Consider the following 13,556-nt stretch of genomic DNA (forward strand, 5'->3'; position numbering starts at 1 on the left):
TTTATTGTTTTCACATACATTTTGAAAAGATATCACGTTTGAAAGCTTTCTTCAGGGAAATTCAAAAAATCCTGCAAACGGTTCGGTTGTGTTATTTCTTTTCTCCAGTATTTCTGTTTTGCAAATCAAATATTTTAGAAAAAAAACAGCAAATTTAGTTTCAATGTTGTCTTTTAGAGTAACTTGGTCTTACAATTTTTACCGTTTTTGTTGTTTTCTTGAAAATTCAAAAATTATTTTAGATATTTCACGTGTAGTTCGTGATTGAACGGATTCCGCAACATGGACGCTCCCTTTGTTCTTTCATTTTCTTTGATCGTTCCGACAAATTTTTAAAATATTTAAAGATTTGTCTCTGGCATCCAGGAACATAAAGACACAAAATTGTGCGCCTATCCAGTGCACAGTCAGGCCTTGTAATGAAGAACCCGAAAAACCTTAAGACATAGTTACCAAGCGATTCGAAATGAAATGATAATCTTGTTTTTCATAACAAAAACGCTTCAAACAAAAATTGTTATAATTCTTTAAAATATATTTACCTGACATATTCTAATCATTAAACCTAACTGTATATCAGCCTTAGTAAATATACTCTATTGACGTCAGATTTTGCTTCAGAACAAATTGACAACTCAATTTAGACCAAATTAAATTATGACATTCCGCAGACGCGAAACGAAGCTACGCACCACATGCGATACAACACAATCATAAAAAAGCATAAGTTGAAAAAAAAAGATTCATGATGAAAAAACTTGATGAATCAAAAATTTCGTATGTCTCAATAAAGGACACCTAGGGCTCAGCTTAAGCTAGAAAAACGTGTTTGATTTTATTGAGTTTTTATACTGATGCGTGAGGCAGGACGAAATACGTGTTTTCAATAATTGGTTTTGCCCAGAAACTTAGTTGTTTCTCAAAAAAATGAATAAGAAGCGTAAAATTTTTTGAGACTTTGAAATTTTTCCTAAAACACAACGGTTTTCTTAGAAAAAATTAGGGCGTAACCGCTTTTGCACAGAAAGTTTTTTTGAAAATACATTTTTTTTGTATGAAAAATCGTACAAATCTTAAATTTCCGCAAAAATTTAAGATTTGTACGATTTTGTAATGGTAAATTAGAAAGTTCAGCTCCAGAAATTTTAGATATGGAGCTGAACACGTATCGGATATGTGCGTAGTCTCGTATGGAAAAATTCGCACCAAATTCTCCCAAACTATACGCTTCTAGATTCATGATGAAAAAAATTGATGAATCAAAAATTTCGTATGTCTCAATATAGGACAACTAGGGCCCAGCTTAAGCTAGAAAAACGTGTTTGATTTTATTGAGTTTTTATACTGATGCGTGAGGCAGGACGAAATACGTGTTTTCAATAATTGGTTTTGCCCAGAAACTCAGTTGTTTCTCAAAAAAATGAATAAGAAATTTAAAATTTTTTGAGACTTTGAAATTTTTCCTAAAACACAACGGTTTTCTTAGAAAAAATTAGGGCGTAACCGCTTTTGCACAGAAAGTTTTTTTGAAAATACATTTTTTTTGTATGAAAAATCGTACAAATCTTAAATTTCCGCAAAAATTTAAGATTTGTACGATTTTGTAATGGTAAATTAGAAAGTTCAGCTCCAGAAATTTTAGATATGGAGCTGAACACGTATCGGATATGTGCGTAGTCTCGTATGGAAAAATTCGCACCAAATTCTCCCAAACTATACGCTTCTAGATTCATGATGAAAAAAATTGATGAATCAAAAATTTCGTATGTCTCAATATAGGACAACTAGGGCCCAGCTTAAGCTAGAAAAACGTGTTTGATTTTATTGAATTTTTATACTGATGCGTGAGGCAGGACGAAGTACGTGTTTTCAATAATTGGTTTTGCCCAGAAACTTGGTTGTTTCTCAAAAAAATGAATAAGAAGCGTAAAATTTTTTGAGACTTTGAAATTTTTCCTAAAACACAACGGTTTTCTTACAAAAAATTAGGGCGTAACCGCTTTTGCACAGAAAACTTTTTTTGAAAATACATTTTTTTGTATGAAAAATCGTACAAATCTTAAATTTCCGCAAAAATTTAAGATTTGTACGATTTTGTAATGGTAAATTAGAAAGTTCAGCTCCACAAATTTTAGATATGGAGCTGAACACGTATCGGACATGTGCGTAGTCTCGTATGGAGAAATTCGCACCAAATTCTCCCAAACTATACGCTTCTAGATTCATGATGAAAAAAATTGATGAATCAAAAATTTCGTATGTCTCAATATAGGACACCTAGGGCTCAGCTTAAGCTAGAAAAACGTGTTTGATTTTATTGAGTTTTTATACTGATGCGTGAGGCAGGACGAAATACGTGTTTTCAATAATTGGTTTTGCCCAGAAACTTAGTTGTTTCTCAAAAAAATGAATAAGAAGCGTAAAATTTTTTGAGACTTTGAAATTTTTCCTAAAACACAACGGTTTTCTTAGAAAAAATTAGGGCGTAACCGCTTTTGCACAGAAAGTTTTTTTGAAAATACATTTTTTTTGTATGAAAAATCGTACAAATCTTAAATTTCCGCAAAAATTTAAGATTTGTACGATTTTGTAATGGTAAATTAGAAAGTTCAGCTCCAGAAATTTTAGATATGGAGCTGAACACGTATCGGATATGTGCGTAGTCTCGTATGGAAAAATTCGCACCAAATTCTCCCAAACTATACGCTTCTAGATTCATGATGAAAAAAATTGATGAATCAAAAATTTCGTATGTCTCAATATAGGACAACTAGGGCCCAGCTTAAGCTAGAAAAACGTGTTTGATTTTATTGAATTTTTATACTGATGAGTGAGGCAGGACGAAGTACGTGTTTTCAATAATTGGTTTTGCCCAGAAACTTGGTTGTTTCTCAAAAAAATGAATAAGAAGCGTAAAATTTTTTGAGACTTTGAAATTTTTCCTAAAACACAACGGTTTTCTTACAAAAAATTAGGGCGTAACCGCTTTTGCACAGAAAACTTTTTTTGAAAATACATTTTTTTGTATGAAAAATCGTACAAATCTTAAATTTCCGCAAAAATTTAAGATTTGTACGATTTTGTAATGGTAAATTAGAAAGTTCAGCTCCAGAAATTTTAGATATGGAGCTGAACACGTATCGGATATGTGCGTAGTCTCGTATGGAGAAATTCGCACCAAATTCTCCCAAACTATACCCTTCTAGATTCATGATGAAAAAAATTGATGAATCAAAAATTTCGTAGGTCTCAATAAAGGACACCTAGGGCCCAGCTTAAGCTAGAAAAACGTGTTTGATTTTATTGAATTTTTATACTGATGCGTGATGCAGGACGAAATGCGTATTTTCAATAATTGGTTTTGCCCAGAAACTTAGTTGTTTCTTAAAAAAATGAAGAAGCGTAAAATTTTTTGAGACTTTGAAAATTTTCCTAAAACACAACGGTTTTCTTAGAAAAAATTAGGGCGTAACCACTTTTGCACAGAAAAAATCGCACAACCACTTTTTTATCTTCGATTTTATAGGGTAGTTTTTAGGAAAGTTGAGAAAAAGTCCAAGGAGCAGTCAAAGTTCAAAAAATTGCCGTAATTTTTTTTCAGCTTAAGAAGAGATCGTAAAGAAGAGACAATTCCCAAAATCCTGTTTCTCGATTGAACACGTAACCTGCGATTTTCGGTAATTTTCGAGTAAAGTCATAAAGTTTCCAAACAACGGTCAAAGTTTCAAAAACTTCAGTTGTTCAAAGGACATACTGTATGCAAAAGAAACTGGGCGTGGCAATTTATAAAGGTAAGTTTCCAACAACCTGCTGTGTCGATTAAACCTATATCAGATTTGGCAGGATAGTTATCGAGAAAAGTCCACAAAACGAGAATCATAGCTTTTTTCCGATAATCATAGCTTTTTGTTTGAAAAAAATTGGGCGTAGTCGTTTTTGCAGAAAAAATTCTTCCAAACTATAACTTCGTTTGAACCCAAAAACCAAGGTTTGGCAGGGTAGTTCTCGAGAGAAGTCAAAAAGTTTCAAAAACGGCCAGAATATAATGATATCTGTAAAAAAAACATTGTGCGTAGTCTCGTATGGAAAAAAGCTTCCCACAACCCGTTTTTGGGTGGAAACTGAAATCTTAGACATGAGAGGATATTTTTTCGTAAGTTCATCAAATTTAAGAAAAAAAACATTAAAAAACATCAAAAAATTGACTTTGCCGAGGACGATATCTTTTTTTTCTAAAAAAAATTGATAGTAGTCTCTAATACAGTATAACTTCCCACTACCCGTTATTTCTATTGAACCCACAACCTCAGATTTGAGAGGTTAGTTTTCGAGAAAAGTTGAAAAAGATTCAAAAAACAATCAAAAAATCAAAAACTTGACAATTCCGAGAGCCATAACAGTAAGTGTAAAAAAGTTTGCGCGTAGCCGCTAATTCAAAGGAGCTTAATTTTCAAATCCGTTTTATTGATTGAAACCAAAGTCTCAGAAATGGTAGTTTAGTCTTTGAAAAAACGGAAAAAAAATCAAAAATATCGGTCAAATATTTCCCAGTTAAGCAGAAAAAAAACTAAATTTTTGAAAAACTACAAAAATACAAGTCACCCATAAAACTACCCTGTAGTAACAAGTACACACACAGTAGCAATTAGTGAAAATTTAATTCACATGGAGCTGAGCACGTCAGCATAGCAGCAGCATTAAATATTGGACTTTGCCCAAAACCTTAGTTGTTTCTCTACTAAAATAAATGAAGAGTGAACATTTTTGAGAATTTGGAATTTTACCAAAAATAACCTTTCTTTTACAAAACATAAAGGAGTAGCCTCTTCTGCAAGAAAAATTCGCGCAACCGCATCTTTTGATTGAAGTTAATCACAGATTTGATAGGATAGTTTTTCAGAAAATTCAGAAAGTTTCTATGAAAAACGGTCTTAGTTCAAAAACGTTCCGAAATCGGTAATTTTCATTCAAGCCAAATTCCCAGATTTGAAAGATGTTTTTGAGAATCCTTCAAATATCTCCCCACAGACTTTTTCGAAGTCTGTAGGCAAAGGGGTGAAGCACAGGGCGACCAGGAGAGTATGCAGGCACGAAAGAAAGAAGGCGGTCTTTCTATGGATACCCCTTTTATGAAAATCGGTAGAGACTTTTTTCAAACAGAAATTTTAGGCAAAGATGCCAAGCAAGGCATTTGAAATTCAAATAAGCAACTGTACAAACTTAGGAAGCAGAAACAAGGCCGACAATCTTTGAGCAGACCATAGTTGCTCCGAAAAAAAAACTGATTTTGTAAAAAAAAGTCAACATTCCGATTTGATAACGCTTGCTAATCGCAAGCGTAAACATGAAATGACACTGAAACGCGAGTATCTCAATTCCGAAGAAGAAAATTTCCGAGGCGTTCTGTCTGTTCAAGTTGAAACATTGAAGGCCAGCGTTAACGAATTGTTCTTACCGCAAAACATATTATATCTATATTTTACAATTGGGATTTAGTTAAATTAATTTCTGGTAATCTATATAAAATTGATTATTCTTTGTACAAATGTAGTGCTTTGATTCTGAAAACAGCAGGATGAATGATAAAACAAGTATACTTAACCAATTAAAACACGTGAACCAATACTGTACATTGATTTATTTGAATCAAAATAGATGAAATTGAATTAAATCCAGTGAAATATTAATAAAATAGAAAAATTTCTCTGAGGTCAATGGGTTTGAGAAGAAAGAGTGGAAAGTTCATTGGTAAACTTAACCCAGGTATCAAAAGCGCCATATAAGAAAAAAAAAGAAAACAAAAAAACTGCCGCCCCCGTTATCCCCAAATTTTGGAAAGTAATTTTGTTCAAATTGTGCGAATGTTACAAAAATTTGTATGCGGACTAAGCAGTTCATGACAGACAGATTTGGTCTTGAAATTTAACCTGGTAAAATTACTCGCTACACCATAAAAAAATGATGCTTATGTGATTTGGTGGGAGAGATAAAGAGCCACGTTGCCCATTCTTTGACAAATGTAATTCGTGGGTTAACTTGGCAAGTAATAAACCTTCCTCTTTCTCTAGGAAAAACATGAAAACTTTTTCCAAAGGATTGTTTCTGCACTAATAATGGGTTAATTATAATGCACTAATAGTGTTTTAGGCTAAGAAGGCACTGCCGTAACTGTTCCTTTGAGATTGCCGTGTTGAACACTGCTCATCCGAGAAACATACGAGTTCCAAAATACTGCAATGAAGTTGGCCCACAGCACTCTGAAACAAAAAAAAATCATCAAGGTCCTTAACTTAATTGATCCTATCTGTTCACGCGATCCTATCTGTTCAAAGTGTAACACGCGTTTTCCTACAAAAACACAAGCGCCTGTACTAAAAAGCTTCAAGTGTTTTCCGAGCGGCCATTAAGCTGATAGCAATCGGGTAGATGTCCATATAGCCGGACACAAAAAATGTCATAAGCAATTGTTGTCATCAAAAAAAAATTTCGAACAACTTATTTTTTAAATTTTGAAGACTTGCAACACAAACTGCCTGAAACATTGAAGAAAAACCAATCATTTTTTGCCTTTGAAGCGACACAAAGCAAAGTAACTAAGCCGATAAAACATAAACCGAAACCATTTAGGCCGAAAAACTTTTAGGCGAAAAAAATAAAACCAAGGAAAATCTACGTCAGGGCTAATAAATTTACAGATTACAGGAGTAAATCAACAACACTTTCATCTATGATGAGAATCACTGACAGCGCAAGCTAATTGGCAACTAAGTCGAAATAAGACAAGCAGACAAGCGAAAGCCCGATAATTCGATTTACAAAAAAAACGAACGTCTCGATAGAAATTCATTCTAGGCAAACATGTCAGACATTTGAATATTAAATTAGCAAGGGAACAAAACTTACGAAGAGGAAACACAGCCGACTATCTTCGAGCAGACAAACTTTGAGCCGAAAAAAAATATTTTATAAGAAAAATTAAAGTTTCCAGTACCCCCTTTGAAATTACATTGAACAACACTTGCACTTAAAAAATGAACAAAAATCAACACGACTTCAAGTGTCTTCACTCGGTTCATTGACACTTAAAAAGGAAAATTAAAGCAGGTAATCCAGGTAGCAAAGTTAGTAACTAACCTTTAGTAGCTTATAAAGTAGCAGCTTGAATGAATTCATCGAATTTATTCTTATTAACAACGCAACAAGTTCTACCAGATAGGCGACTTGAGTGACTGAACTTCGATTAACTTAATCGAAGTTGGTTAAATGAGAGACCTTCAGAATCTATGCGATGAGTACATTCTGAATGCTGCTGACCTGAAGCGCAGAGGAATGATGGTGAAGTTGACAATTTGGACCCAGGGCCACACCTTCCAGTTGCCAGAAAGAAGTTTGGGGTAGTCCTAAAACACAAGCAGCATAGAAACAAAACTAACCACGAACCACGACCGAATCAACTTTTACTTAACTCGCGCGGAACTAGATACGAAATATTTGCAAGGAAACAATGAAACTGAACTCTAGATGAGCCTGGCAATTAAAAAGCGCAAAAAGTCTCTCTTTGAAAAGATGTCTTCTTGCTTTATAAAACATTGAACCCTGCTTGAAGGTCAATTTCGTTCACAAAACACAAAAAAGGTCGAAATGGCGTGAAATTTAAAAATTCGAGAAGCTAGATAAAATAGCCGGTGACAGATAATAATGGCAATTAGATTTTAAATTGCATACACATTGGAAACATTTACCAAGCTTCCAAGAACATTTTATCTGAAAACAAAATAACATAAGCCATACTGATCAAATGGTTTTTTTTCTCAGCAGGAATTCTGAGAATTTAATCAATATTTGAAAAGATAAATTGATTTATGCCTTATTTTCATATCCCTATATGATTAAATTTAATGGCAAATGTTCACCTTGTCTAACTGTAATGAATTTATCAATTTGAATTATTACCCAAGCAATTTTGGTTCTCATAGACAAACCTGGAAACCCCAATATGAATGGTAAATCATTTGCAAAAATTGACCTTCAAGCAGGGTTCAATGACTTATAAAGCAAGACGACACCTTTTACGCTTTTTAAATACAAGGTTCACCTACAATTCAATTTCATTGTTTTCTTGCAAACATTTCATATCAAGTTCATATTGAGGTAACCTATAGCCGTTGCGGTTCCGACGCATTGGTTTCACTATATATGTACAATTCTGGGAGCTAATTCAGTCGTTCAGAAAATGAGCCGCTTGTATTTAAGATACAAAACATGCAAACTGAATGTTTTGTCACATGGGGGCGGGGAAGTTATTTTCTTTCTAGCAATTCGAACTTACTTGAGCAAAGTTGTTGGATATTGATGTGAAATCTTGACCTCTGGCTAGCTTGGTTACAAAGAGCACCGTCACCATGTAGCATGGCGCAAATATTCCCTGAAGCAAAAATTACCAGGACTACATACATTTAAAAAATCACTAACTGCACTCAAGCCTTAAAACCCAATTTGCAATTTAAGTTCTAACTAAAATTAATATTATCCTACCCTCGAATACTACAAGCATAACAAACAGTCAACACAAAATAGGCAAAATTTACATGAACAAAAGAAACTTTTTTTCAAAAAATTTTCAACTTCGCACGCAAAATCTACGACCTTAAAGCTCTTGGATTCCACGAACCTTTTATGATTAAAACTTTTTAAATTAAACAAACGCAATCTGATAAAACAATATCAATTGCAGAAATGAGAGATTTGTTCAATGGATTCCACTATTATAATTGAAGAGCGCAGGGTATTCGCTAACAACAAACAGCCGGCAGACAAATGGAAAAGCAAATGAACGCAATTGAACAGGAAAAAAAAACTGACTTGTTTTTTTTAGAAATAACCCAACTTTCCAATTTCAAAGAAAAAGTAGATGCCCTTAAAACTTTTTGAATTTGTAGAACAATTTATGATAGACACTTTTTCTATAAAGTTAACCCAATTTGAGAAAACTGGATCAATCGGTAAATTTTTATTTCGATGGAATATCTGAAACTTCATTTTCGAAACTAGAAATCGATCAAGTTTTTTTGTGACCTTTATACTTTCGCTGATTGATAGTGGATTTTTTCCTTTTAACAAAGGAAATGAAGTGAACTTAAAAAGAAATCAAAAGTAAAACCGCGAAAAAAAAAAATTTCAGCCTGAACAGCTTAAAAAACGAAACAAATCATCGCGACATATATACTAAGTTCATCGACTCTTAGAAAGATTTTTTCAGGTAACAAACACAGCAAACAGATCTTTGGAAAAGAGTCAATGAACGCAAAGAAACAAAATGACAACCTTTGAAATTCAAAGTAGAAATTATTTGGTTTAAAGCTCTTTGAATTTTTAAAACAATTGAGTATTGACATTTGTTAGATAAAATTAATTTAATTTTAGAAAACTGAATCAATAGGCAGCTTTGTTTTCGGCTGCGAAAGCTGAAAACCTTATTAAAGATACAAAATCTGCTAATGAAACGTTATGTCACATGGGGGAGTACTTTTCTATCTATCCATTCGAACTTACTTTTCGCCACCTTTACACTTTTGCTGTTCAATAAGGGACTTTGCATTCTTTTTAATGAAAAGGAAACGAAGTGAACTTATAAAGAAACAAAAAATCAAACCGCAAAAAAAAACTAATTTGGTTGTGAACAAATTTGAAGACTTTTCCCACACAAACAATCACGATAAGCTATATAAGTTTCTGCTCCATGTTCATCGACTCTTATAGTAGAAGGGAGAGCTTGGAAAATCAATTTGGTCGACCTAAACCAAGTTGACGAAATTACCGAGAACTTTTAGAAATCGCTCTCCCGTTAAAACAAATCTGCGCACGCTACCGAATGCTCCGCTTTTTTGGCTGGTAGGTACTTCTTTTGATTTTTCACCACTCAAGAAAAAACATTACCTGATCAACTATTAACATTTTGAGGGGTCGAAAAAATGTCCGATGTGCGAAGAGTCTGTCCAAAGTTCCATACCAGAATCGCATTGTGGGACCCTAAAAACAATAATGCAAAAACAAACACTCTCAATCTGTGTCATAAAAATTAAAATCCAGCTCTGTAAATATCCGCAACACACTATTATGAGTTATCACCATCCTCAGGAGTTAAACATCCTGGCCTTAGCAAGTTTCTAAAGGTGACTTTGGTGCCAATTTACAAAATACGCATATTTTTAAGGGGCGGGGCAGTGAGCGGTGCTGGAATTTTGCCTAATTTGACGAGAAAAAGGTAGATTAACGTACAAAGTATATGAAGCCACAGAGAGCCAGTTTGACATTGCGCTCCCAGGACAGTCTTCTATCCTTGCTAGGGTCACTGCTGATCTCAAATGACTGGTAGATAAGGTCACCTAGAGACATTGCAGTACCTAAGCAAAAAAGATAAAATTGGATTTACAAACAGGCGAAGCTGCACTTGGTGAGCAAGCATGAAAAAACGGCAAAAAAGGATGAGAATCAATAAAATCTCGCAAATCTTAAGGAAATCTATCACCTAAACTAGCAACAAATCGGCCTACCATAAAAGCTCGCATTAGTTGCTGCTTTCTCATTACTAATAGATGGAAATTAAAAAAGAAAGACGTGATGTTTCGTTCAAAAAAAATGCGGTCCAACTTTAGCAGAAAACTTTACCACTATTTTTGAAACCAAAATTCACTGAACCGAATCATTACTAGGCTAAACTGCTCTCTTTATACACGCACCATTTGCTCTATGTAAGCTCCTGTAGGTTCAAAATTATGCTCACAAAATGTTGCGTAATCCACGCATAAATACCTTGAAACGTAAAAATTGTCGGCACATTAGTTGTGCGGCGGGAATCCGCAACGAACGAATAAAGCAAGTTGTTGCGTTTTCTGCACTTGTAAGTGGATTCGGCAAATGTAAGCTTATTCCGCAAACGTAAGCGGATTCCGCAAACGTAAGCAGATTCCGCTATTTAGTGAGAGGATTCCACAAACTGTACGTAGAATCCACTACTTTGTATATTAGACTTAATTTAGTACCCACATTTTTATTGGCTAAAAGATTCTAAAAACTGTTAACGATTCCGTAAATTGTGCTGCTTTTGAAGCAACATTTGCGATATCATACGCTCATGACATTTGCGATATCATACGCACTCATTCATTGCTCGCTTATAACTAAGAAAATGATGACAAAAATGTTTTAAAAAAATTGAATCAAAAAACATTTACAAAAAATATTGTCTCACAGAGGCAAAGCTGAGATTGCACCACTTCCCATGCTAAAATATAAGCCAAAAATACAGCGTAAAGCATTACTACACAGAAGCGAAGCTCAGCTCATAACTAGTAGATAAGATAGGTTTCAACACTTGCGATACAAATAAAATGCCAGTTCAAAAGGTAGGTTTCAAAAGAAAGTTAAAAAATGTATTGAAGAAATGGTAGGCTAAAAAATGAAAAATAACTCATTTCATTTCTTATGGAAATGAAGTACCTAAAATACATGAAGGAAACGATTAAAAAAACTAGGTCAAATGATCAAAAAATTCCTAATTGAATTCAAAAACTTTGCATAAAGTCATACAACCAAACCACCTTCATGTCCTAAAGGCAAAGACTTGAAAAAAAATGACTGCAACAGTTGTCACAAAAAACAAATTGCACAAAACCTATGAAAACTTTAAAAAACTATAAAAACATCCCAAAGACATTAAACTTATCCAGAATGATAAGGTCCATAAGAACTATTGCAAAAAAAACACCAAAATTCTTTATTTTTCAATTTTTTCTGCAGGAAAGAACCAAATTTTTGAATATCACACGACACTCGCCACATCCTTTTGTAGACAAAAAAACAGTCATGTCAAAAGTGAAAAAAAAACATTCTGGAAAATCGTGATCATCTTCGAAAGTTTCATATGAATTTGTTTTTAGAAAACTTTTGCATATTAAAACTATACGCAATAAAATCGATTTCAAATGAAATTTTATAAACTTTATAAATTTTATTAAAACTCACGAAACTAAATAAAACTACGACTAGCTCCACGCATTTTTAGTACAAAATCAACCAGAGACCATAAATCCGAACATTAATTTGAAAATCTGCCATTAATTTGAAGATTTGTGGCAACTAATCCAATAAAAAAACAATTAGACAAACAGAAGTGAAGCGCGGAAATTCTTTGTTTTAGAAAAAAATCTCCTAACCGGGTTCGAACCCATGACATTTGTCTTTGTAGGCAGTTGCCTAAGCAACGCAAAATGTGAACTAAAATGATTCAAGTGATTCTTTTACCTAGTTTCTAACCCGAAACAAGTATATACTCCGATTTCATAACGCTTGCCTATGGCAAGCGTAAGAAAAACCTTTAAAAACTCTCAACGCTATGAAGTCAACTAACTACAACAATTTCATGTACATAAAAATTATACATGAGTGTAAGAAAAATTGATAAAAAATTACAAACTGAAACAAACAAAAACTATTAACTTTAAAAAACAGTCGAAATCTTTTCAAAAACTTGAAAACATTCCCCTTTTAAAACTCGCGCCAGTGAAAACTTAAAACAATTAGGTCAAACTTGAAAAAAAAATAATTTTCTTTTCAGAAACTTAATGAAAATTCTTGATATATTTTAAAACATTCGTTGTGCAAACACCCTGAAACAATTTACAGAGAAAATTACAAACTTAATTCTGGACGCTTAGCTGTTAGAAACCAAGGAGCAACAATAAATCAAAAAATAAAACAAATAACTACTACCTACTCGGGGACGGGTGATAATCTACTCGAAGTTAAAAAGGGAAAGAGCTTATAAATGAACTTTCGGGGCTTCGGGACTGCTGTAATTTCTCATTCGCGAGCGGCGACCGTAGCGAGTTATTAAAATCAACACTGAAATAGATTGTTACCATTCAAAAAACACCAATAGAAAAACGTTTATCGAAGTTCGAAAACGACTCGTATCTACCTGCTGCAATGCTGCTGAAGATGTATGTTTTTTTTCTGGCAAATACATTGATATGGCTCAACAAACTTCGATGCAACCCCATCCATACCACCTGAAAGGAAAAAACTCTTCGTTGACATCTTTTTTCAAATACGGTAACAACGTTCAGTGACTTTTAAAACTAAACATTTTAACAAAACTTGTGTACCATTTGACTTGAATGTGAAATGATTTTATTGAACACCAGGAGCGCATGATAGGTCAAAAATAGCACTTAAGAACTTGATTTGTCGAAAAAGACGAAAAATGAAGGCTACAAAAAACTCCAGGATTTATTTTTAAAAGTTGGATTTGCAAACATCGAGATCGGTCGTTAAGGAACGAAATAATAGAAAAAAAATATCGAACGAGCTATTTATGCAGCGAAAAGAAAATACTTTCCGGAACGTAATTTATCCTATTTTGCGAATCGAGAAGGATTGGGTTTAATGAAATAACCCTAATCAATGCGAAAAAGCAGTTTCGTCAACAAAGATCAGCAATCAAGAAGATCCTGTCGATGAACTGTGAAAATTAAGGATCAATTGAGCAATCTCCA

General features: G+C 33.6%; 2 protein-coding genes across 7 annotated transcripts in view; both read right to left on the reverse strand.

Moving 5' to 3' along the window:
• Positions 1-13,556, reverse strand: part of LOC134854905 (potassium voltage-gated channel subfamily C member 4-like) — a 529,156-nt gene that overhangs the window by 354,955 nt on the left and 160,645 nt on the right. The window lies entirely within an intron of this gene.
• LOC134854907 (mpv17-like protein) overlaps positions 5,485-13,556 on the reverse strand; it is a 518,847-nt gene continuing 510,775 nt past the window's right edge. For 2 of the 3 annotated variants that reach the window (XM_063871300.1, XM_063871299.1), the window contains exons 2-7: positions 12,980-13,072; positions 10,279-10,403; positions 9,937-10,029; positions 8,330-8,425; positions 7,315-7,400; positions 5,494-6,257 (exon numbers count right to left, since the gene is read on the reverse strand). In XM_063871300.1, coding sequence (XP_063727370.1) covers positions 6,149-6,257; positions 7,315-7,400; positions 8,330-8,425; positions 9,937-10,029; positions 10,279-10,403; positions 12,980-13,061 — 591 coding nt within the window. In that variant the 5' untranslated portion in view covers positions 13,062-13,072 and the 3' untranslated portion in view covers positions 5,494-6,148. Of the gene's footprint in view, positions 6,258-7,314; positions 7,401-8,329; positions 8,426-9,936; positions 10,030-10,278; positions 10,404-12,979; positions 13,073-13,556 lie in introns of all 3 variants that reach the window. The other variant, XM_063871301.1, reaches the window with a different exon arrangement.

This window comes from Symsagittifera roscoffensis, chromosome 9, assembly GCF_963678635.1.
Source record: "Symsagittifera roscoffensis chromosome 9, txSymRosc1.1, whole genome shotgun sequence".
NCBI lineage: Eukaryota > Metazoa > Xenacoelomorpha > Acoela > Convolutidae > Symsagittifera > Symsagittifera roscoffensis.